The sequence below is a fragment of the Sciurus carolinensis genome, chromosome 5, assembly GCF_902686445.1.
Source record: "Sciurus carolinensis chromosome 5, mSciCar1.2, whole genome shotgun sequence".
Classification (NCBI taxonomy): Eukaryota; Metazoa; Chordata; class Mammalia; order Rodentia; family Sciuridae; genus Sciurus; species Sciurus carolinensis.
Window position 1 is genome coordinate 85586535 of NC_062217.1, and position 23672 is coordinate 85610206.

General features: G+C 33.6%; 1 protein-coding gene across 1 annotated transcript in view; it reads left to right on the top strand.

The window, feature by feature from the left end:
• Xpo4 (exportin 4) overlaps positions 1-23672 on the top strand; it is a 107472-nt gene that overhangs the window by 58982 nt on the left and 24818 nt on the right. The window contains 3 exon segments of the mRNA XM_047552589.1: positions 7709-7821; positions 12263-12420; positions 12672-12846. Of these exon segments, the coding sequence (XP_047408545.1) occupies positions 7709-7821; positions 12263-12420; positions 12672-12846 (446 nt within the window).

Consider the following 23672-nt stretch of genomic DNA (forward strand, 5'->3'; position numbering starts at 1 on the left):
ATTTTGTAAAGTTCTTTATTTAAGTCCTAGATACAAGTCCCTTAACAACTGTAAAATTTTGGTAATGTCCAATTTATCTGTATCTTACTCTTTTTGCTTTTGGTGTCATATTTATGATGGCTTTGTCTAATCAAAGTCACAAAGATTTAATTCTATATTTTCTTTGAAGAGTTTCATGGTTTTAACCCTTAAAACTTTAATTTAGGTCTGTCATTATTTTCAGTTAATTTTTGCATATGGTATAAAGTAGGGATTCAGATTCATTATTTTGTATATGAATATCCTATTGAAAACATTCTTTCCAGATTGAATTGTTTTGGTTGACCTCCTTTTGGAAGATTGTTTGACTATAGTTGAAGGTTTATTTCTGCCTCTCAGTTCAAATCATTGGTCTGTCTGTTTTATGCCAGTACCATACTGTCTTGATTATTGTGACTGTGTAGTAAGTTTTGAAATTGGGAGTGTTCATCCTTCAGCGCATTCTTCTGTTTCAAGACTATTTTGTCTATGTCCCTTATAGTTCCATATGAAATTTAGGATCAACTTATCGATGTCTGCAAAAACTGAAGCTGGAATTTTGATAGGGATTACTTTGTGATCCACTTGTTAAGATCTTTAATATCATTTGACAGTGTTTTGTAGTTTAAAGAGAACTTTTGTTAAATTTATTCATAAGTATTTTATTCTTAAGTCAATTATAAATGGAGTTTTTTTGTTTTTTTGGGAGGTGGCAGAACTGGGGATTAAACTTGGCCTCACTAAATGGAATTGTTTTTAACTGTTGCTTTTGTATTTGTTGCAAGTGTATATAGAAGTAAATAGAAATGATTTTTGGTAGTTGATCTTGTGTCTGTTAACCTTGTCGAACTTCTTTATTAACTCTAGTGGTATTTTTAGTGTTCTTTTTAAATTTTCTATACACATGATCTTGTCATCTATAAACGATTATTTCTTCCCTTTTTTTGTACAGGTATTAAACTCAGGGGCATTTAACCAACTGAGCCACATCCCCAGCCCTTTTTATTTTTTATTTTGATACAGGGTCTCTCTAAGTTTCTTAGGGCCTCTCTAAGTTGCTATGCTGGCTTTGAACTTGTGATCCTCCTGTCTCAGCCTCCTGAGCCACTGGGATTACAAGTGTACACCATTGTATCCAGCTAAAAATCATTATTTCTTAAATGGTCTCTACATGTAGGTTTCCTATATGCAGAAGATGATATTGAAAGCATCTACCCACCTAGGCCTGGGTAGTGCTCTTGGGATCTGTTAGATGTTAAAATTACCCCTCATCCCTGTGAACTGATTTCTCTGGCCCTTGTGTACCTGTTGAAAGGCAAAATCCTTCTGCTTCTTACTCTATTTTAGATTACTGTTTTCTATCAAAAGTGTCCTAGTTCTGTGATCCTCTGTCTTAAATGATTTCATTTTAAAATAGATTCTAAAGTTCTGGATGGTCTTTATCTCTCCCTCCCTTTTAGAGCTTTCCTCCTTGTTCTTTCTGGTAGAGTTGTATTCACAGGCCAGATTTCCTTCTGCCCTGGCACCTTTACCCATGGCATTTCTTTGCCTGGATAGCTTTTCTTGTCTCTGCTCCAGTCACCCACTACTCGTACTTCAGCTGTGTACCCTAAACTAGGTCAGCTTTCTTTGGCTGTGGCTTCCCTATGCATGTCATATGTGAATTCTTCCCATTTGGCTTATTCATTTCTTGGCTGTTATTTTTCATTGGTTAACTTATTTGAATATATATATATATGTCTGTGTGTGTGTGTGCATGTTTGTGTGGTGCTAGAGATTGAACCCAGGACTTTGTGCATTTGAAGCAAGCACTCTACAGCTGAGCTATATCCCCAACCCTTAAATATTTTTAAGTAGTATCTGCTACCCACTTTACAAAGCTTCATGAAAGCATGGATCATGCTTTTGTTCACTGAATTGTAAACACCTAGCATAGACGCTTGGCAAATACTAAATTATCGAAGGGAGTCAGTTCAAAAGTATTGGCTGAGTTCTTGGATGTGTATTTATGATGCTAATATAGTTTGATTAGTAATTCACCTGGTGTCCCTAAATGCATACTGGTTTTGGCAGTGGCAGTCGTAAATAACAGTATCATTTTGTAATAACAGTGTTTGGCAGATATGTTGGCTTTAGCAATATTTCTTTTTTTACTTTGATTATACTCCCTCCTATTGGTATTCTATTTTTGTGGATCTCATTTTGGTAAAAGAAGATTTTCCTTAACGCTCTTGGGGTAAGTTAATTGGATCAAGGAATAGTAGTGGAAAACAGAAGCATTCACCTAAATTAAGATTTTCAGTCAGGCCAATCTCAGTCTTAGAAGGCAAGGCTTGAGAAAGCGTTTGGGTGAGATAGTACTCATCGGTTTTCAAGGACTTAATTGCTTGAGTCAAGTGCTATCTATAAGATTGGATGCATTGGTTTTTTGTAGTGTCAGAGAAATAGCAGTTTTTATTTTTAGAAAAATTAATAATGAAAGGGGTTAAATATTTAAGAAGAAAAACTGGACTTTCTCTTGTTCCTGAAGTAGGTTAAAAAAGAATATAGAAAGATGGAGAGATTAAAGTACTCATTGTTTTGGAAAAATGTCCATTGTTATTGCAGCATCTTCCTAGAGTGTAAAGTACTAATAAGAATAGGCAATGGAAATTTTCAGACTGTTCACATCTGCTCAAGGATGATTTGTAGGTATTGTATGATTCATTTAATTATGTGTGTGGTTTTTTTTGTTTTATTTTTTATGTCAGTCACCACCACAAAATGATATTCTTACTAAAGGTGTTAGTAAATGGACAAGAACTTATTTTCATATACAAAGATCTATGCATTTCCAAAGATGGCAGTTCCCTTCTTCAAACTAAGATGTATGTGCTTGTGGCACATGCATATAAATCCCACTATTTGGGAACCTGATGTGGGAGAATTGGAAATTCGTCCAGTCTGGGCAACTTGGCAGGACCCTGCCTCAAAATTTAAAAAGAGAGGTGGGGTTGGAGGTTTGACTCAGTGGTAGAGCTCTTGCTGCCCAATGCCCTGGGTTCAATCCCAGTACCACTCAAAAACTAAAAACAAAAGCAAAACAGAATAGAAACTTCCTACCGATAATACTATGTGTTGCTGGAGAACTTGAGACAGAAGACTTAATAGGATTATCCAGTGACAGTCAGTAGCAGGGTGCAGTTAAACTTGTGCTTCTGCTACGGGCCTAGTGTATGGTTGTCTCTGGTTATACAGTTATAGAATAGGACAGGTGGTACATACGTGTATGCCTTTGATTTCTCAGAAGTTGGTGGGGTTTCCTAGATGGAAAATTTTAGAACTAGAACTAGATAGTGTCTTCGTGGAGAGGAAGCAGGGAATAGGGAGTTAATTCTTCACTGTTCTGTAGTGCAGTAGAATTTGCATGTTGCTGTAACTGATTTTCCAGGGGATTAAGGTGGCATTGGGCTTAGAAGAGCGGTTAGGTTTTAACACCTCAGAGCTGGATCCCTTGCTGGAATCCTGACTAAGAAGAAACCATTGTACTATAACTCCTGGATCCTTAATGTAGTGAAACAAGAGAAAATAAAGTAAGATTAGATGTGTATGGCAAATTTTTAAAAAGATAGGATAGGTTCTTGAAAGACAGAAAGCAGTTCTATTTGACTATTTTATTGGTGGAATTGTGAGTTTTGGATTTTTTTCCTTGTTGTTGTTACAAAGGAATTACTCTGATACAAAATACATATTAAATGAGTTTAGTCGTTACTTTAGAAAAATGTGTAAATGTATTTCTTGACCATAGCCCAAGAACATTCTGAAGTTCTCGTAATTTGAACTTCGGTAAAATGATAGCTGTTTAACCAATGCCAGTATGTTGTGATTTGTATATCTGATAAAATCTGACTAGAGTATAATATGTATAATAGAAGTTTACTTAGTCTGTAATAGTTCATTGTCAGATTGCTCTTTTATTGGTGACATATTTGTTTTAAAAAGATAATATGATATGCAGATATTATAGCATATTACAGTAGTGTCTATAAGCCAAGACTTATAAAACTTTTTATAAGGAAACTTGTTTTATTAAAACTTATTTTGAAAATGAAATGATTACCGAATCTTTAAACCATTTTTGAAAATAGTGTTCTAAGTGTGGAAGTGCTAAATTTCTAAATTCTGATGATAGTGATTTTGTTTTTAAAAAAGTATTCTACATTAAGAGTTACCTGGGATAGAATGGTAGTTTTCCCACATTTTTTACTGGCACATTATAGTTGTATGTATTGATGGGAAGGAATGATATTTTTAAGATTTTTTACACATATATACAGAAATATTTGGGAATACCAAGTTAAAAATTTAATTACCTTAGTTCTTTAAGTTTGTTCCATTTATTATTGCATTTTTTATTGTTTTGTTTATCTTTTTATTTCAATGTCTTATTATAAAACTTATACTATAGCTGCATTTTTTCCTATGAAAAAGTGGTGTTCTTAGTGACACTGCTATGTTGGCTGATAAAAAGAAGGTAGTTAGGTCTGCAGTATTGTTCAGGGTAGGTTTTTCAGTGAAAATAAGTGCAGCCTCTACATGGTGCATTTCAAGTGTACTTTTTTAATACAGAGGAAATGTCATGCTAGAAATAAAAATCCTTTCCAGATTTGGATTTCATGTGGAAAACAAAACTTATGTGAACCTTAAAATAATTAAGAGGAAGAGTATTTTCTGATAGGTATCAGACATAAAATTCATAAATCTCCTCATGCTGTTAGCCATATATAAGAAATTCAGATCTTAATATTTTGTTCATCAACTTTGTAAAGAAATTTAACCATTTAGATTGGGCATTAAAGGTAGTGTGTTTTTAAAACAGACCGTAAAACAGACCGTGAGAAGGAGAGCCTGAAGACAAGATTTAAAGAAGTAAGGTTTGATGATTTTGAACCTGAGTTTTAGGTGAGAATTTGTAGTGAATTCCATTTCATATTTGGAAAGCCTTCTCTCCTACCCCCTTAATATGAATAACTGGTATGCAGAAGTATTTGTGGATTATTTATTTTTTGTAATTAATAAAAAGATAGAGAATTATATAAGAACCTACATTTTGTTTTAGTTTCCTTTAATAAATCTTTGTGGTCTTTTCTTATTTCCTTAAAAACTTTGTTGCACCCTTTGCTGAATATCACTGGCAGGCTTAGAATGTGAGAGATCCCTTCACTTGGAATAAAATTTTCTATATTTCTAAAAGTAACAAAACCCATAAATATCAGTACCTTTGTTTCTGTCACCTCTGTTCTTCTGTACTTCAACTGTCTGGAGCTTGGAGGGTTTAGTTTTTCCTGAACTACTTGACTTCTCACCCTGAGGCTTCATGCTATCTGCTAGCCACTAAAATTGTACAGGGTATGCTTTGACACCTGCCATTTTATTGTGTTTGTGTGAACCCATTTGGGACACACCTGTAGTTCTGACACCAGTCAGGCAGGACAGTGAGAACCCACCTCATAAGTAAGTAAATAAATTAACAAATGAAATCATGACACCTTTTATAAGCACATACAATATTAATTCAAATTTTTCCTCATTGAAGACATGTAGTAATTATGAACATATATTTTGTATATTTGGATATTCAAAAAATAAACAGTTTAGTACCATTTTAATATCAGATTGCAAATTCCTAGGAAGTAGAGCTAGATTGGCATAATTCTCACAATTTTGCTGTACACAGTACTTAGTAAATACATTTCATTCCTGAACAATTTGATATACCAAAAGTTTATCTTTTAGGTAAATAAATAGCACATTGAAAAATGAGAATAAAAATGAAGAAGAATAAATGGAATAGTTTTTCATCTTTATGAAGTAGAATCAGTTGCCTTATTCAGAGGATTTATGTACTAAAACCCCTCTTCCCCTATATTGTGGAAAATTTCAGACAGATTCCAAATAGAGAGAATAGCCAGTTTCAACAGCTGTAAGTTCACAGCCAATCTTGTTTCTTGTATACTCTGTCAGCCCTAGAATATTTTGAAGCAAATTCCAGATGTCAGATAAATTTCATCCATAAGTACTTCAGTTTCTCTACAAGATAATCAGATCTTCATTTTTCAACATGGAAAAAGATCTAGTATACAAGTAGTATACTGTATTGTGTGAAAACTGGTACCTCCCAAGAAAATTAACTCCTTTATATTACTAACTCTCAGTATTCATTGGCTGACTCCCCCCACCCTCCACCACACACACCTTTTATTTTAAATTCAGGTTTAACCTTACCTTTGATCTCTGAGTCTTTCCCTGTATCTCCACAAGGGGGCAGTAAAGGAAGAGGGAAGTCAAGTTTGTATGAACCTGATTTGGGTTTCATTTTTGTTAATCCAGTTAATGGAGTTGCAGAACATTTCAGGGGTGACTTTTTAGAAGCAAGCAGTGATTTCATAATACACCTCAGTGTTCCTCCTCACTTTTCTTATAGAAAATGTTCACTTTCTTAAAAAGGGGTTAAGCTTTCCTCAAAAAATATTTTGGGTCATTGTCAGAGCCTTTACTTTTCTTTGTGAATAATAATTTCTCTCCAAAAATAATGATTTGGGCTTTAATGGAAATATTGCATTTTAATTTATACCTAATTTTTACTGAAGACAAGATTTAAAGAAGTAAGATTTGATGATTTTGAACCTAATTTTTTAGGTAAGAATTTGTAGTGAATTCCATTTCATACTTGGAAAGCCTTCTCTCCTACCACCTTAATATGAATGACTGGTATGCAGAAGTATTTGTGAATTATTTATTTTTTTGTAATTAATAAAAAGATAGAGAATTATATAAGAACCTTCATTTTGTCTTAGATAACTATTGTTAAATTTTCACATTGAGTGATGTAATAGTTGAAGTATTTGAGCTGGACATTTGATTAGCAATGCAAGGGGCATAATACTATCTTTATCCCCATACAGCTTTCCTATTTTTTTAAAAGCCTCATTTACTATGGCAGTGTCATTGAGTGAATTATATTTATAAGCACCTACAAATAGATATGTTGATTTATTTACAGTTGAAACAGTATTGCATTTGAAGCATGTTTGATACCTGAATAACCTATAAATTGCTGTTTAGTCTGTGGGGATTTATAAATGAGTGTAGAGTTTTATGCCAACCGGTTAGTTCTTTGTTTGAACTTGGTGTTTGGTACTATGATATGGGGGAGCTTTTCCTCTTAAATATGATACAAGTTTATTCTTGCTGTTTTTTTTTTTTTTTTAAATTTCCCAGTGAATAAATTTCTTTTGGAAAAATAGCTGTTTTTCCATGTAGACTATGTGTCGTTGTAACTGTTAAAAGCTGTTGGATGGGGCAAATGTGCAGAAATGGATTCTTTTTGTGTCTCTTGCCTTCTGTTTGCAAGTTGTGTTTTTCCTTTTGTTGCCACCATTGAGTTCTCTGATTATCAGAGTTTGTATATCCCTATAGCATGACACATAATTACTATGAAACTGGTATCTTACATTCCTATAGCATTCTTTTTTTTCAGCACTTAATGCCTTTTATTCCTTAGCTTCATGCATGAATTATGTGGCATATGTGAAGAGGCTTGAACTGTTTCCATTACATTCTTTCTGGATGGCTCCTGTTATATTTAGGGTATACTTATACTTTAGACAAAGTAAGAATGTTATTGTTGTTGACCTTGACACCAGATAACTGGGCAGACATTATATAGCTATGTTTGAATCCTCACAAAATGTGCTGTTGAAGCCAACAGAGTCCTGGCGGGAGACTCTTCTGGACAGCAGAGTTATGGAACTTTTCTTCACAGTAAGTCTTAGTCTTCAACTCTGGTAGCAAGGGCCATGGAAAGAGGAAATGCCTTTTTGTATTTTTAAGTAAAACAGAACAGGTTGCTTTTCTCTTTTCTAACCTTTCATCAGTTTATCTGCCTAAATAAATTATGTAAAAACATTCTTGCTATATTTACAAAATATATTGTTAATTATTAAGGGTTTGGTATCCTAGCTTCGCAGACTTTTTATCCCAGGACCCCCTTATACTCTTACAAGTCAGGTATCCCAACGAGCTTTTGTTTGGCTTATGTTCAGCCATAGCTATTATTATTTACTCTATTAAAAATTCAAACAAACTTTGAAAAATAATTTATTAATTCATTTAAAAATCAGTAAGAACTGTTGCATAGTAAAGGCATAGTAATAACATTTTAATGAACAAATAAACATTTGTTTTTGAAAACAATGTTTCATGAGAATAGTAGCATTGTTTTACTTTCTTTTTTGTTTCCTTTACATTTTTGTAAATATCTAATGTTTGACTAAATAGAAGACAGTAGATTCTTTTGTCTCATTTGCATTCAATTGGTATTTGGTATCATGTGGCCTTGTACATTTAAGACAGTGAGACTGGAAAAGGCAGGTACTGTGTTTGTATTGTAAAAGCAGTTTTGTTCTCACAGACAACTGACAGGGACTTAGAAACCTTTAGGGATCTCTAGCCACACTTAGAGATATACTGTTCTATAGTAGTGCATTTTTTACAAGACCTGGGATAGGTTACTATTATTTAATAGAAGTTTATTTCAAGTATAAATTTAAACACTCATTATTTTTGGTTAAATACGAGAAATGAACAGTGTATTTTTATGTTTGCCAACAGGTTTCTCCAGTAGAATTTAAAAAACAAAAAGTATATGTGTGTTGAGTGCTAATTTGCAGTTATAGGATGAATACACTAGTTAGTTAGATTTGATAATTTGGACAAAAATCCAGATGAAGACCAGTTAAAAAAGAAGAAAACTAGTTTACTGAATTCCAACCATTAATTATAGTTTCTTTCTTACTTTTGTATTTTGAAAATATTATGCACACGCTTTCCAACTGCCTTCTTTTTTTGAATGAACCATTTAAAATATTGTAGTTCTGTGGTATGTATTTTAAAATACCCTGAGCATTAATCACCTAACATTTTCTGATTTAAATCAGAGAAATGGTGACTAAAACACTATCAAGATCAAAGAGGTAATTGTAACTAAAATGTAAAACTCTACTGCCTGCCTCATCTGACAGGAATTGTTTTGATAGGGATCCAAGTTCACTTCTTTGTATTATTCACTCTACTGAAAGTAGATCCTACTCCAGCAGTTTTTGAAAAGGTGAAAAACTTGCTGGCGGTACTGGAAACAACTCCACCAAATCTGAACAGCTGTCTAGACAAACCAGACAGCTGCTCCTGTCAGCTGTGAACTACCACATGCAAATAACTTTTGAATTTGAAAATTAACCCTTTTCACTTTGTTATTTTAACTGTTTTATGTTTGCCTTTTCATTTAAGCAGTTTATAAACAATTTAATGTTGTAATTTGTCACAAAATCATAATGGCTCAGCTTTCTATTTAATCCAGTTTTTGTTATCAGTTTCACTTACGTGAATTCATTGCCTAATTTAAAGCACTTTACCACTGTATATAACTACTTGGAAGATTTGAATAGATATACATAAATATACTGTCACATGGGATCAAGACTTTGATTTGTTGATCATATCTAAAATTTGGAGTAATTTTGGTTGCCTTCTGCCCCCTCAGAAATTTATAAACTTCTTGACTTTTGTTTCCTCCGTAGGGTCTTGGGGAAAAAATCCAGTCTTACTAGATTTTCCTCCTCCTTTTTTTGACAGATTCTACCTGATCTCACTTATGGTCTCTTCTTTCTTTGCTCACTGCATAAATATTAGTGTTCCTTTCTTAGTTTTCAACTTTGCTGACTTTATACACTTCCTTGGGTATCGCTTCCACACGTAGGACTTCAGGCACCACTTCACCGATGACTCTTAAATCTATATTCAGCACAGGCTGCTTCAGATTCCCAGAGCCTCATAATCCCAAGTGCTTACTGGATATTTCAATTTGGATGGACCACAGACATCTCACATTTAACATCTTCCAGTAGAATTTGTCATCTTACTAACTTGCTTTCTTGTCTTGATGAATAACCTCACCATTAACCTCACTGACTGCTCTCAGTGTCCTGCTAGACCTCCTCTCTCTTATCCTTCACCTCTTTCCCATAGTCAGGTGATGAATTCAGTTTTTAATTGAAATACATGTGTGTGTATGAGGAAACTCTTTTGTAGTGCTGATATTGGAAGGAGGGCAAGAATCTTTAAGAATTGTTTATCATGAGTTTCATGATAAGCTCATATTTTGATTCATATTTTGGGAAAAATAAATTAACCTTACAAAATATAGGCAACTCCAAAGACAGTAAACTTTACATTATCAAGGACAATTAATTTTACATTATCAACATTAGCTATTTCATTGGGGGTATTCTTTTGATTCCTCACTTACAGACCACCAGTGAGTGACCATCTGGCTTCCTGGGTAGAGGAGCTTGTGGCTGGGTTTCTCTTGCCTCAGATGATTGCATTGTAGCTGTTGATAGAATATATCCCTGGACATCACACTTAAATGTTAATTAGATTTCAAGGCATGACCTGAATTTATTTATAGTTTATTGATAAAGAGCATATCAGAATGTTATACTCAGTTTCACAAACTAGACAGTGTGCATATTTGAATTTACATATTTTATCTTGAATTTACTATATAAAACATAAAATACAATAGACTATAAGAGAAGAATATTTATATTCTAGACCTGGGATTGGTGAACTTTTTTTGTTATTGGGCCAGATAATAAATATTTTAGACTTTTTTTTTTTTTTTTTTTTTTTTTTTTTCGGGTGCTGGGGATCGAACCCAGGGCCTTGTGCTTACAAGGCAAGCACTCTACCGACTGAGCTATCTCCCCAGCCCCATATTTTAGACTTTTGCACATCATATGGTTGCACTCAACTCTGCCATTGTAACACAGACATGGCCCAAGGTATACATAAACAAGTGTGGTCAGTGTTCCATTTAAACTTTATTGATGGTTATTAAAATATGAATTTTATATAATTTTCACAGATTATGAATATATTATTTTGGTTTTTTTCTTAATCACATATACATGAAAAAACTGCTGTACAAAAACCGTGTGCTCTGGTTTTCCAAGTCCTGTTCTAGACCAAAGAGTGTAACACATTTTAAGCATGTCAGTAGATTAACTTCGTAATTTTTGGAGATGTCATAGTGTTTTAAATTTCTTCACTAGAACCTTAGGAAGTTCAGCAATTTAAGGCTTCATGGAAACAGTGAGTGAATAAGGAATTATTGTGTTCACTGCGACCCAGCATTCTACCAGTGAATATTTAAAAGCAACATTCTGACCTCAAGTAATTTATAAATTATTTTTAGAGTCAAAGTGAATATAACCTGAAGCAAATAGAAAATAAATGTTCAATACTGTGTAGTATTTACAAAGTTGAGAGTTTATGTAGGAAAGAGAAGGACTGCAGTAGCTAACTGCTTATAAATATGGTCACAGTAAACAGGTGGATTTAGATGAATAGTTGCCGTATAACTTCTTCACTGAATATTCTTTATTTTTCATATCACAGAATGAAACCTATAATATCTGAGAATATTAATAATACTGTAAAATTAGAATGCATATTTTGGGAGCATTTCCTTTCTTATGGAACATCAGTATTGCACAGTAGAAATCAAATCAAGATGTGCTTTTAAATTGATTAATGTATAATTTAAATGAAATTTTTATTTAAAAAATTTTAGTATTAAAGCAGTGATGTAGGATAAAGGGAGATTCAGACAAATTGTAGGCAGTTTCAGAATTAATGCAAGCATAGACTTAGGTTGTTTGAATGAATGAATGAATATAAGGGATTGAGTGGTATATTGGTTTTCTAAATTTGCAACTGTTTACTTCCACTAAGGCAGCATCTATATACTCTTGATTGAACTTGTCTGCTAACTTTAGCAAGAAGCTGTAGTGAGGCATAGTTAGCATAATACAGATGACTGTCGTTGTTGCTGTTTTTAGAAGAAGCAGTATGTCTGACTGGCTGGCATCTGTTTCTCTCTTTGTCATAACATGCTGGAGACGATTCAATTTTCAAAATGTAGGTAGCCCTCAGTTAAAAATTAATTGATATATTTAAAATCATGGGCTTTTATAAAGTCAAGTGGACCGAGGGACAATTTTCAAATTAGTTTAATTCAGGAATTAATTTTCTAGAAATAATCAGCTACAGTGAATTTTTCTCTTACCTCATTCGGCATGGTAGACACGTGACCCTTACAAAGAAGAATTTATTTTTATGGATTAGTAATTCTTTCTAACAGGTACATCGAAAAATCAGAGAAGATTCAGATATGGCACAAGATTCTTTGCAGTGTCTTGCCCAGTTAGCTTCTCTTCATGGACCCATCTTCCCAGATGAAGGATCACAAGTTGATTATCTAGCACACTTCATTGAGGGATTGCTGAATACTATCAATGGGTAGGTATATTTACCCTTTATAACTGAGAATGGAACTTTCCGGGTTTTCCTTGTGTTTAACAGTGAAGGAAAAAAGAAACTAGTGGGTTTTTTTCTCCGTTTTGTATTTTGACATAAAGTCATATGGCTAGTTTGGAATTAATACACAGATATACCTTTAAAAATGAATAAGTGATAATATTTGCATGTTTGGAAATGAGTTGTAATTTTTCTTCTACTACACTTAATAATCCTCATTACTTGATTTATAGAATTGAAATAGAAGATTCTGAAGCTGTGGGAATCTCCAGCATTATCAGCAACCTGATAACTGTATTCCCTCGAAATGTTTTAACTGCCATTCCCAATGAACTTTTCTCCTCCTTTGTTAACTGCCTCACACACCTCACTTGTTCTTTTGGGCGAAGTGCTGCACTGGAAGAAGTGGTGAGTGACTGTTGTAAAATACATTATGTCCTTTTTTCATGAGGAAATTTATGCTGCCTTTGTAACATTTTCTCATGACATGTAATTATTCTAAGAGTGTTGGTAGCAGTTCTTAAAAGTACAGTTTTGTTCAAATGTGTAAATTAGTTGGCAACATGTGTTTGGAAACATGACTTTTAAAATTTGGGGATTCAAAACAGGTTAGTGAAATTTACTGGTTTTAGGATTTTAATTTTGAGATAATTGGAATACAATGCTTCTATTAAAAGTTTTGTGAAAAACCCATTTCACAAGTTAGCAGGGTACTGCTTTGTATATGGTGTGATTATGTGTAATTTTATATGTATATTTATTCTGATATTTTTTATTTTGGACTTATTCGGAAATTATGTAAACATGATTCAGTTCAAATCGTAGCTATCTTTATTTCAATCAGACACTGCTCTTTAAATTTTTTTGGTAGAAACGTTTAATAGTATATTTTGGTAGGATCTAATTTACATAAATATTAAGACTAATAATACTCATGACATTTTTTTTAAGATTTTCAGATGTACATTTTCCAAATTTATATTTAAATTCAGAACACATGTTCTAAAACCCCTTGAAAACACAGCTGCTTTTGTAAAGTTACTGTGAATAACTACATTAATCATGGAAATTGATTTTTTTTTCCTACAAAATAATTATTGTTGAAATTATTCATTTTTATGAATCAAAATGTGAGTCTTTTAAAAAATTATAAGAGTTAAAACAGTATTTGTAGATATCTGTTAGAGTTTTATGTTAAATTACAAGTAGTTTTGGTGGGACTCTGGCTGTGGGTCGGCTTTTTATATCCCTTCAGAGGTGTTCAGAAAATGAAGAACTTGGAAATGATTGTGTTTATATAATTGGGCACTTTAGTGATTCGATGAGAGGAAAGTAACTGGGTCAGACAGGAAAAATGTAAGTAGTAGAGGAATAGAAGTTTAAAACCATTGTATGTGGGGTTTATATTTCTCAGGAAAGTAATTTTATTTTCTAAACATGAAAGTCCGTGGAAAATTTTAAGTATTTAATCTTTTGTCAAATTCCTCTCAAGTGATCCCAGATTCTGAACTGGTCAGGTCTCATTTAACATGGCTTCATTGTACTTTTCCCTCTTGTTTTTTTTTCTCCCTAAACCAGATAGATTAAAGAGTTAGCATGTTGATCACATATTTAGAAACATAGCTACCTTTTAGTTTCTGTTTGTGGATTAAGAGTGGTCCTAACATTTAAACAAATGGCTGAAGATATATGACATTAGTGGTTTGCAAATTAAAAAAAAAAATTTTTTGTAGTTGTAGATGGACAGCATGCCTTTATTTTATTTGTTTATTTTTATGTAGTGCTGAGTATTGAACCCAGTACTTCACATGTGAGGCAAGTGCTCTGCCACTGAGCTACAGCCCCAGCCCCTGGTTTGCAAGTTTTACATTGAAATTTTTTTTTTATTTTAAGCAGGAGGCTGACGACTTGACAATTTTTCTGTCAAGTTTTAACATAGAAGTATTGGAGTATAGGACGTCTAGATAACCTTTCAGAGAAGCAGGTACATCTTCTGCTTGTTTCACAAGAAGGCGTGCTCTGATATGCCTCATAGGTTTCGTTTAAGTAAGGTGTTATATTTTTTAAAGTTTTAATTTTTTAAACTGATCTGTTTTATTTAGTAGTTCTTTTAAAAGTCATTGGTCATATATTCTAAAGAACAGAGGGAAACAGTGTTTAAAACTTTGCATTAGTTGTGGAAGCCACATTGGAGATGAAGTTGAAGACTGAGAAGGTAGTAGCCCTTGCACAATGACTTGAATGAAGATTAAACAAATCTTCCTAAATGTCATTTCAGCCTCACTATTTTATTGTATTGTGCATACTGGGGAATATACAGCTAATAAAAGTTCATGAACAAATCCAGTCAAACCAGATTAAACTTTCTGGACAGACTATTGTCTTTTGTTTCCTTGGTCACCCAGTGGTTGCATTATTAGTTCATAACACATAGTAGTTGTCCTGAGATGGAAAAGTGTATGAGGGAATGATTTTTAAAGGAAATTCTGATACATTAATTAATATTAAACAAATAAAAGGCTTGGGAGCCAGCATAGTATAGAACGATCATGAAATTTGGTGGGAGACAATGTAGATATGAGCTGAGTAATCATACAGTGCAGGATTGTGGGCAAGCTGCTTCTTCCCCTTTTCTGAATTTGTTTTCTCATTGGTAAAGTCAGAACAATAATCCCTTATGAAATTTTATGACATGAATTAACTGTATGAAAGTTCCTATGTAGTGTACACAGTAAAATGTAGAATAATATTTTTTAAAATGAACCTTTATAATGGTTGATGGCCTGTATTTTATGTACTGTCACTGTGTGAGACCTATTAAGTCTTATTTTGTACAAACCAATAATTTTTTATGTTAATTTTAAAAAGTGTTTTCTGTTTTTCTTTAATATTGAAGGAGTTTCTTTTCTGTAAGAAAACATGTTTTGCAGATATTTTGTGTTATTATACTTTTTTTTCAGAACTGTTATTTATTTAGGAATACTTGATAAATTCTGTTTTTCTAAGCAAATCACGTCTTTGATGGTAACTATTTTGCTATACCAATACCAAGAGGAGGAAAAAAAAAAAAAGCATCTTCATGGGAAGAAAAATTCTTGATACTGGTGTGTTTTTGAAATATGTGTTGCTCAGTGACTTTCTCCTTTGCATAAAGAGATTGTATTTATGACTGTCATTTGACTTGCAGTAAACTGAGAATCGAAAAAAGTAGTTCCAGTCTTCAGCCACATTGTTCTGTTGAAGTTTTTTGTTATTTCTGGAGATTTCATGATGTCTCTTAAAAATGTTTTTCATTACACCCCCAAAATCAAATTATTATCTATTTCAGGACTCAGGAAATAAAAATGATTGTAGAAATGAAACAATATTGTCTTGAAGATTAAAATTCTAATAATTATTGTTCATTTTAGTATATCAACTATATCAAAATATATATTATACTAGTGCATGCATTTGAATTTGTTTAGTGAAATTTGAGGAAGATGTGACTTGTACTCTATATCATAGTTTCTTTTTTGATTTCTTTTGTCTGTAGAGTATTTTTAGTCCAATGCACAAACAAGATCATCAGAGAGACCATGCAACAGGTTGGGTAGAGTAGCTATCTGACAGCAGTGTGTTCTGTGTATGTATTTTGATGTGTGTGTAAAAGGAGGTGTGGTGGTAGACATACCTTACAAAGGAAGAACTTTACATTTGGTTTAACTTAAGCTCAGGACCAACATGATAAGGTAGAAAAGAAATAGGTACTTGATAAACTTGATAGAAGTTCCTTATATAGTACAATGCAGTAGAATAATTTATTCAGCGAATGAGGGCATTTAAAGGTCAGAATTCTCCATTCAAAATCTACTTGGTCAGTTCATTGGGTAGTCACTTTGTGGAGTCACAATATGGTGAAAATGAATATAGTAAAGCTAAATTACAGATTGAGAAGATTGAGAGAAATCTTGGCATCTCCATGATAAGAAAAATTATTTAATTAAATTAATTAATTTATTTATTTTTGTGGTGCTGGGAATTGAATTCAGGGCCTTGCACATGGTAGGCATGCCTCTACCATTGAGCTGTAACTGTGTTATATAACTTGCACATTCTCTCATGAAAGAAAGGCTCTTTTGAGAATCCTTACCAACCCCCTTGCCCAGTGGTTCTAATAGTTAGGGGGAAATCATTTGATGATACTAGAGAAATCAGGATGACTATCCAGCCCCTGCTCACCTGCATGCATTTCTCCAAGCATAAAAGATCACAGAAAAAAGGAATTGAGATGCAAGAGTATTTTTTAAACTTCATACATTGAAAGTATACTTCTTTATATTAATAACCATAGCTTTAGCTCTGTAATGATACCATTATACCTTAAATATACTTACTACCAGAAATGTTAATAAGAATTATGTCAGGGGCTGGGGTTTTAGCTCAGTGGTAGAGCGCTTACCTCACATGCATGAGGCACTGGATTCGATCCTCAGCACCACATAAATAAATAAAATAAAGGTATTGTGTGTGGGAAGCCATCCTTAAAAAAAAAAAAAAAAAAAAAAAAAAGAATTCTGTCAACGTTTTATTTCATTCTAGCCCCTGAACTACAATCCCAGTCCCTGGAATATAATTTCACTGTTTAGTATTTTATGACTTGATTATAGCTCAGTTCTGATTGTTTAAATCCTAATAATACATAACCAGTGTTTAAATTTTATAGAATTCTTGTACTTGAGATAGTGTTTGGATTTAGAACAAAGCTTATTTACTGTCATAACTATTATTCCATGCAACATCCCTGATATGGTTTATAATGCTATCATTAGAAACATAAACAGACCCTATGAGCCCAGGGTTCAAAAACGAATGCTAGAGTGAGGTGAAAAAGATTGCCCTTCAACCCCTTATAAGTGAGAGGAGTTCCCCAAATGTCAACCCACAAGGAATACTACTGCATTAATTCAGTTTCAAAAATATGTATTAACAGCTACCATGTGTCAGGTGTGGTGTATAATATGTATGCATTACTTAGCATTAAGAATTTGGAAATTCAGGGATGAGATGTAGCTCAGTTATACAACACTTATCTAGCATGTGCAGGCCTTGGATTCTATCAAGCATTGCAAAACCAAAAAAACAAAAACCGAGCATTTACAAAGGAAGAAAGTATGTTAACCAAAGTAAAACATTTAAAAACTTGTTCTGTAAATTACAACCTGTTCATGTTTTTGTGGGGGTAGGTTTTTTTTTTTTTTTTTTTTTTTTAATTCATCTCTCTAGGATTCTACTAACAGCTGCAATACTTGTCTACCTAATCAATTTCTCTAGGGGGATTTCAGAAGCCAGGAATACTGTCAGCTTCTGAAAGTTAGGTTAATTTTGCTACTGTGAAGTTAGGTTAATTTTGCTAAAGACTAGCTAAGAAAACAAATAGCCTTCATTGGAAATATGGAACCCAGAGTTCGTAAGGCTAAGGAGCTTCTTAAATTTTTATTCTTTAGAAATAAAATTTCTCACCCATTTCATTGCATTTTTTTTCTGTCTGTCTCTCTGTCTATATACTGGGATTTGGAACCCAGGGCCTGACACATACTGTCTAAGCACTGTACTTCTGGACTATATCCCTAACCCTTTTTGTTTTTTATTTTGAGACTGGATCTCACTAAGTTGCTCAGTCTGGTCTCAAATTTGTGATCCTCCTGCTTCAGCCTCCTGAGTAGCCAGGATTATAGGCATATACTACCATACTAGGCAAATCATACTTTTCTTGTATAATTCTCATTATGTAAACATATGAAAATAATTTGGGGTTGAGGAATATAGCCCAGTGGTAGAGTTTGCCTAGCATATGGGAGACCCTGGGTTTAATCCCCAGCACCAGGGAGGGAGGAATGGTGATAAGGAAAGTAAGATTTGATGATCAACAGAAGGAGATTTCAATTTCATGAAGAAAATTTGGTTATTTGCTGTTCATGGGAAAAAATGTAGTGGGAAGAATTATAGCAAATATCTACTAGTAACCATCATTCTATCATTGATGAGGATAGATTTGGAGTTGTTTGCAGTATAATAACCAAACTTACAACTACCCTAGTATGATATTTATCTTTTATGCTTTTACAGTGTCTGACATTTGATTTATGCAGCTGGATAGAAATATAAAGACATATCTTAGTGCAATTCTAGGTTCACAGCAAAATCTGAGTGAAAATACAGAGTTCCATATTCCCCCTAATAGCAACATGCACAGACAGCCTCCTCCCCATCAGCCTCCCTTCATCAGTATCCCTCCTCAGAATGTGGTACATTTTTTAGAATTGATGAACCTACACTGACTCATCATTATAGCCCAGAGTCCATCATTTCCATTAGGGTTCCTTCTTAGTGTTGTAAATTCTGTGGGTTTGAATAAGTGTACGATGTGTCCACCATTGTAGTATCATACAGAATAGTTTCACTGCCTTAAAGATCAAATCCTCTGTGTTCCACTTATTTATGCCACCTGACCCCCTCAGCCCCTGAAAACCACTAATCTTTTTACTGTTTCTGTAGTTTCTAGAATGTCATATAGTTGGAAACATACAACAATGTTAGATTTTAATCTCTCAAATTCAGTATGTCAAGGGTGGGGGACAGATTGACACTCTGAAAATGTTCTTTCCAAAGCTTTGTTTGGCAACATTTTCACACAAAAATTAACCACTGCTTTTGAATTATATATTCAACATAATTACCAAACAATGAAAACAGGATTTTTTTTTTTCTGTGTCTGAAGGGCTGCATATTCACTCCTTACACACTTGCAAGTTAATTATGGGCACTGAAAGAGAAGTGCTGATATCATATTTTGATTACCTTCCCCACCCTCCATTTCCAAATGGAGTAAAGTGGGGTCAAGTAGTCTCATAAGCTCTAAGCCCCTCTCCAAAGCCTTTCTGGCAACAGGCCTGACAATACCGTGTGCATGAGCACATAGTGTCTAGCTTGGTCTCCTTAGTCATCTTGTGCACGTGCTGCTGGCTTGGCTGCTGGGTTTTGGCCAGAGTGACTATGGAGCAGGGCCAAAGTATTATGAAAAAGAGCTAGGTTAGGTTTCAGTTCTCTGTGATTACATTGGAAGATCTAGTTGCCAATTGTCATCAACCACATTTCTCACACTTTGCCTGATGAGTTACTTGTACTGGTATTCAAAGGGAATCAGTTTTTTTTTCAGGGGTCTATAGTTTTTATTTTAAATTGCCATCCAATGAGTAGGAACTCTTAAAGTCTGCCTGTGATCTTCTCTTTTGTCTGTATCAGGGCTTTATAAAAGGGATCATTGAAACCTCTTTCAATGATAGACAGTTATATAAGATTTTTACATTTTATTTAAACTTTTCAGGGTATCAGCTATGATAACATGTATTCAATATACACTAAAAAACAACAAGTAATTCTTAGAAAGTGTTCTACTTCTTTTCCTTTTGAGTCGTAGGTCAGAGGATGCTGTTCCTAAGTTCCTTTTAAGATATGTTACCAGTCTGTTTATTTTGGCAAGATAAACTGTTAAGACCTAACAAATGATGTCTGCGAAGCACATGCTTTGTTAAGTATATAAACAGGCCACAGATGTTTCTATGGGAAGAAAGTGTTTTATTCATCTGTGTTCCAGTGTTTAGCTCTTAGCACTTCATACATTTTTGTTGAAGGAATAAAACCACCTTCTCCCCCCACTAGTAGCAAACCAAGCACAATGCTTAGGCATTTTAGTACTATTTTTGATTATTTATATTTATTCTGTCATTCACCCTTAATCATATGTGACTTTATGATGTCCAACATAACATATGTAGTTCTAAAACAAAATAACTATGCGTGAACCCACAACTCAAGAGCATTAGCAGTATCTGCTTGATCCTACTAGCATATTCTATCCAAGGCTTATCTCCCTCACTGTTCCCCTACTCTACCCCCAACAGCAGAGATGACTCCTGGTCTGAAGTTTTATCACTTCTTTGCTTTGAAATTTTTAATCATATGTATGTATTCCTATAAGTTATATCATTGAATATTATACCACAGTTTATCCATTCTCTTGTAAATTAATTTTTAATGTTGCTATAAATATTCTTTTATATTTTTGGAAGTTTTTCTTTTTCCTTTTCTTTTATATATGTGTGTGTGTGTGTGTGTGTGTGTAACTGAACCCAGAGGCCCACACGTTAGCTAACCCTTTTGAGAATTTTTCTAAGGTATAAACTTAGGAATGAAATTTTTGGATTATAAGTTATGTAAATGTTCGCTTTTATAAGATAGTGTCAAGTTATTTACTCAAGTAATTGGGTCTATATACATGTTCGTAGTGGTGTGTATGAGTTTTCATTGATCCATTTCCTCTCCAGCACTAAATGCTAAACAAGTTAAAATAGGGTCTTTGCTTTCTCAACTACTAATAATATTAAGCTTCTTTTCATATATATGCAATTCTTATGATTCCTCTTTTGAAATGCTTGTTCCTGTCCACTGCTGTTTTTGTTTTGTTGTTATTAATACTGTTGTTTGTCTATGTAGTGCTGGGGTAAAACCCAGGTCTTTTGTACATTTTAGGCAAGTGCTCTATGACTAGGTATAAAATATAGTCCTCCCTTGCCCATTTTCCTGTTGGGTTGTTGGTCTTAATGATTTTTACAGATTCCTTTTTATGTTCTGTATGCTAATTTTTTGTTGGTTTTATGTGTTGCAGATCTAGTCCCTTGGTTTTTTTTGTTGGTTTGTTTGTTTCCCTTTCACTTATGGTCTTTCCCCTTAATTTGGAATAAGTTTAACTATAGCAGATTTGCAAAGATACAGAACAGAGAGTTTCCACATACCTTGTACCCACTTTCCCCCTGATATTATCATCTTACATAACCAATATCCCTTGGTATTATAAATTAACATTGGTATATTTTTGATGATTTCTACTGAAGTTCTAAGATGATAATATCATGAAAGGCAAAAAATGAAGTATTTAGAAGGAAACACTTCATCCAGACTTTATTTGAATTCCACCAATTTTTCCACCAATATCCTCTTCCTGTTCCAGGATACCCCATTGCTTTGTGATAGCCTGTGATGAACACATGTTCCTCATCTTACTGTAGTTGAGATGATGATGATGATAATTTCCTTTGCAATTTTAGTTCTTTCGTTAGACCTTATCTCTTGTGTTTCCTTCTAAATACTTCATGGTTTGCCTTTCATGATATTATCATCTTAGAACTTCAGTAGAAATCCAGTTGGATTTTTTTATGTAGATAACAGGATTTTCCAGCACATTTATTGAATAAGGCTTTATTTCTTGATGATCTTCCAGACCATTTCTATCACATACCTTGCTTTAATGTATAAGTAGCTATGTCTGTTTATTTCTGTACTTCTATATAACTTTAGTTCTAACAGGAAGTCTGGCTAGGTAGTAGACATGTTCCATCACCTCAGTTTTCATCGAAAGAATCTTGAGTCCTCTATTCTTCCATGTAAATTTTCAGTTCATCAAGTTGAATTGTGGTTGGTATTGTAATGAATATTTACAAAGAGTGGGCATCTCTACTGTATTAACTTTCTCTGTTCGTGATTGTGACATTTTTGTATATTAATTTAGATCTTATATTATTGCCTTTCAATAAAGAATAAATTTTTCTTAAGAACTTGTATTTTTGTTGATAACATGTCATATCTTTGTAAACTTCATTTTTTTTTATTGTAAACAAATGGGATACATGTTGTTTCTCTGTTTGTACATGGAGTAGAGGCATACCATTTGTGTAATCATAAATTTACATAGGGTAATGTCGTTTGCCTCATTCTGTTATTTTTTCCCTTCCTCCCCACCCATCCCACCCCTCTTTTCCTCTATACAGTCCTTCCTTCTTTAAACTTCATTTTTTTAAGAAATATTTTTTAGTTGTAGATGGACACAATGCTTTTATTTTATTTATTTATTTTTATGTGGCAGTGAGGATGGAACCCAGTGCCTCACATGGACTAGGTGAGCCCAATACCACTGAGCCACAACCCCAGCCCCAAGTAAACTTCATTTTTCAGATTACTTCTGGCATAAGAAATGCAGTTAGTATTTGTGTATTGAGCTGTTTAGTAACATTTCAGAATTTTTATTGATTCTAATAACTTTTTACCCCCCATACTGGGGATTGAACTCAGAGGTACTTTACCACTGAGCCACATCCCCAGCTCTGTTTTATATTTTATTTGGAGACAGACTCTCATGGAGTTGCTTAGTGCCTCGCTATTGCTGAGGCTGTCTTTGAACTTGAGGTTCTTCTGCCCCAGCCTCTCGAGCTGCTGGGATTATAGATGTACATCTCCACACCTGGCTCCTACCCCTTTTTATTTATTATCTTGAGACATGGTCTTGCTCAGTGGCTTAGGGTCTCACGAAGTTGCTGAAGCTGTCCTTGAATTTATAATCCTCCTGCCTCAGTCTCCTAAATTGCTGGGATTATAGGCATGCCGTCACTGTGCCCAACTGATAATTCGTCTTCAGAGTCTTTGGTTTTCTGTGGATAAAAATATCTGCTGTGAATAATGACAGTATGTTTTTTTCTTTTCAATCTTTTGTTATTGTTTATTTCTTACTTCCTCTTGTATCCTGATGAAAATAAGTAGTAATAGAAGATACCTTTTGTTTCATCATAAAGAACAATGTTTGCTGTAGGATGTTGAGCTGTTATTTATGAGTATTGATATTAATTAAAAGCTTATCTGCTTAATCTATTAATGTGATAAATTGCATATCTAGATTTTTCTAATGTTAAAAATTACCCTGCCTTTCTGAGTTGAGTCCAACTTGATCATGGTATGTCATTTTTTTTAATGCTCCATTGGATTTGCTTGGTATCAAAGTTACACCAGCTTCTCGTGTTATTCTCAAACTCATTCTCTTTGGATTAGTTTGTATAAAATTGGTTGTTTTTGTTTTTGTTTGGTTCTGAGTAGTTGAGAAGGTCTCACCCATAAATCTACTGAAACTGCTATTTTTTTTGGGGGAAAAATTTTAGATTTTTAAATGGTTATATATGGGAATATTCATATTTTTCTTTTTATCCCTTGATCCAGTTTGCCAAGATAGATTTTTGTAGGAATTTGTCAGTTTCTTACAAGTTAAGTTTTTGCTTTTATTTTGTTCTTCACATTCATAATTTGAATTTCTTTACTAATATTATAAAGATGGTATACACATTGGAAAAAGTAATTCAAACAATGTACAA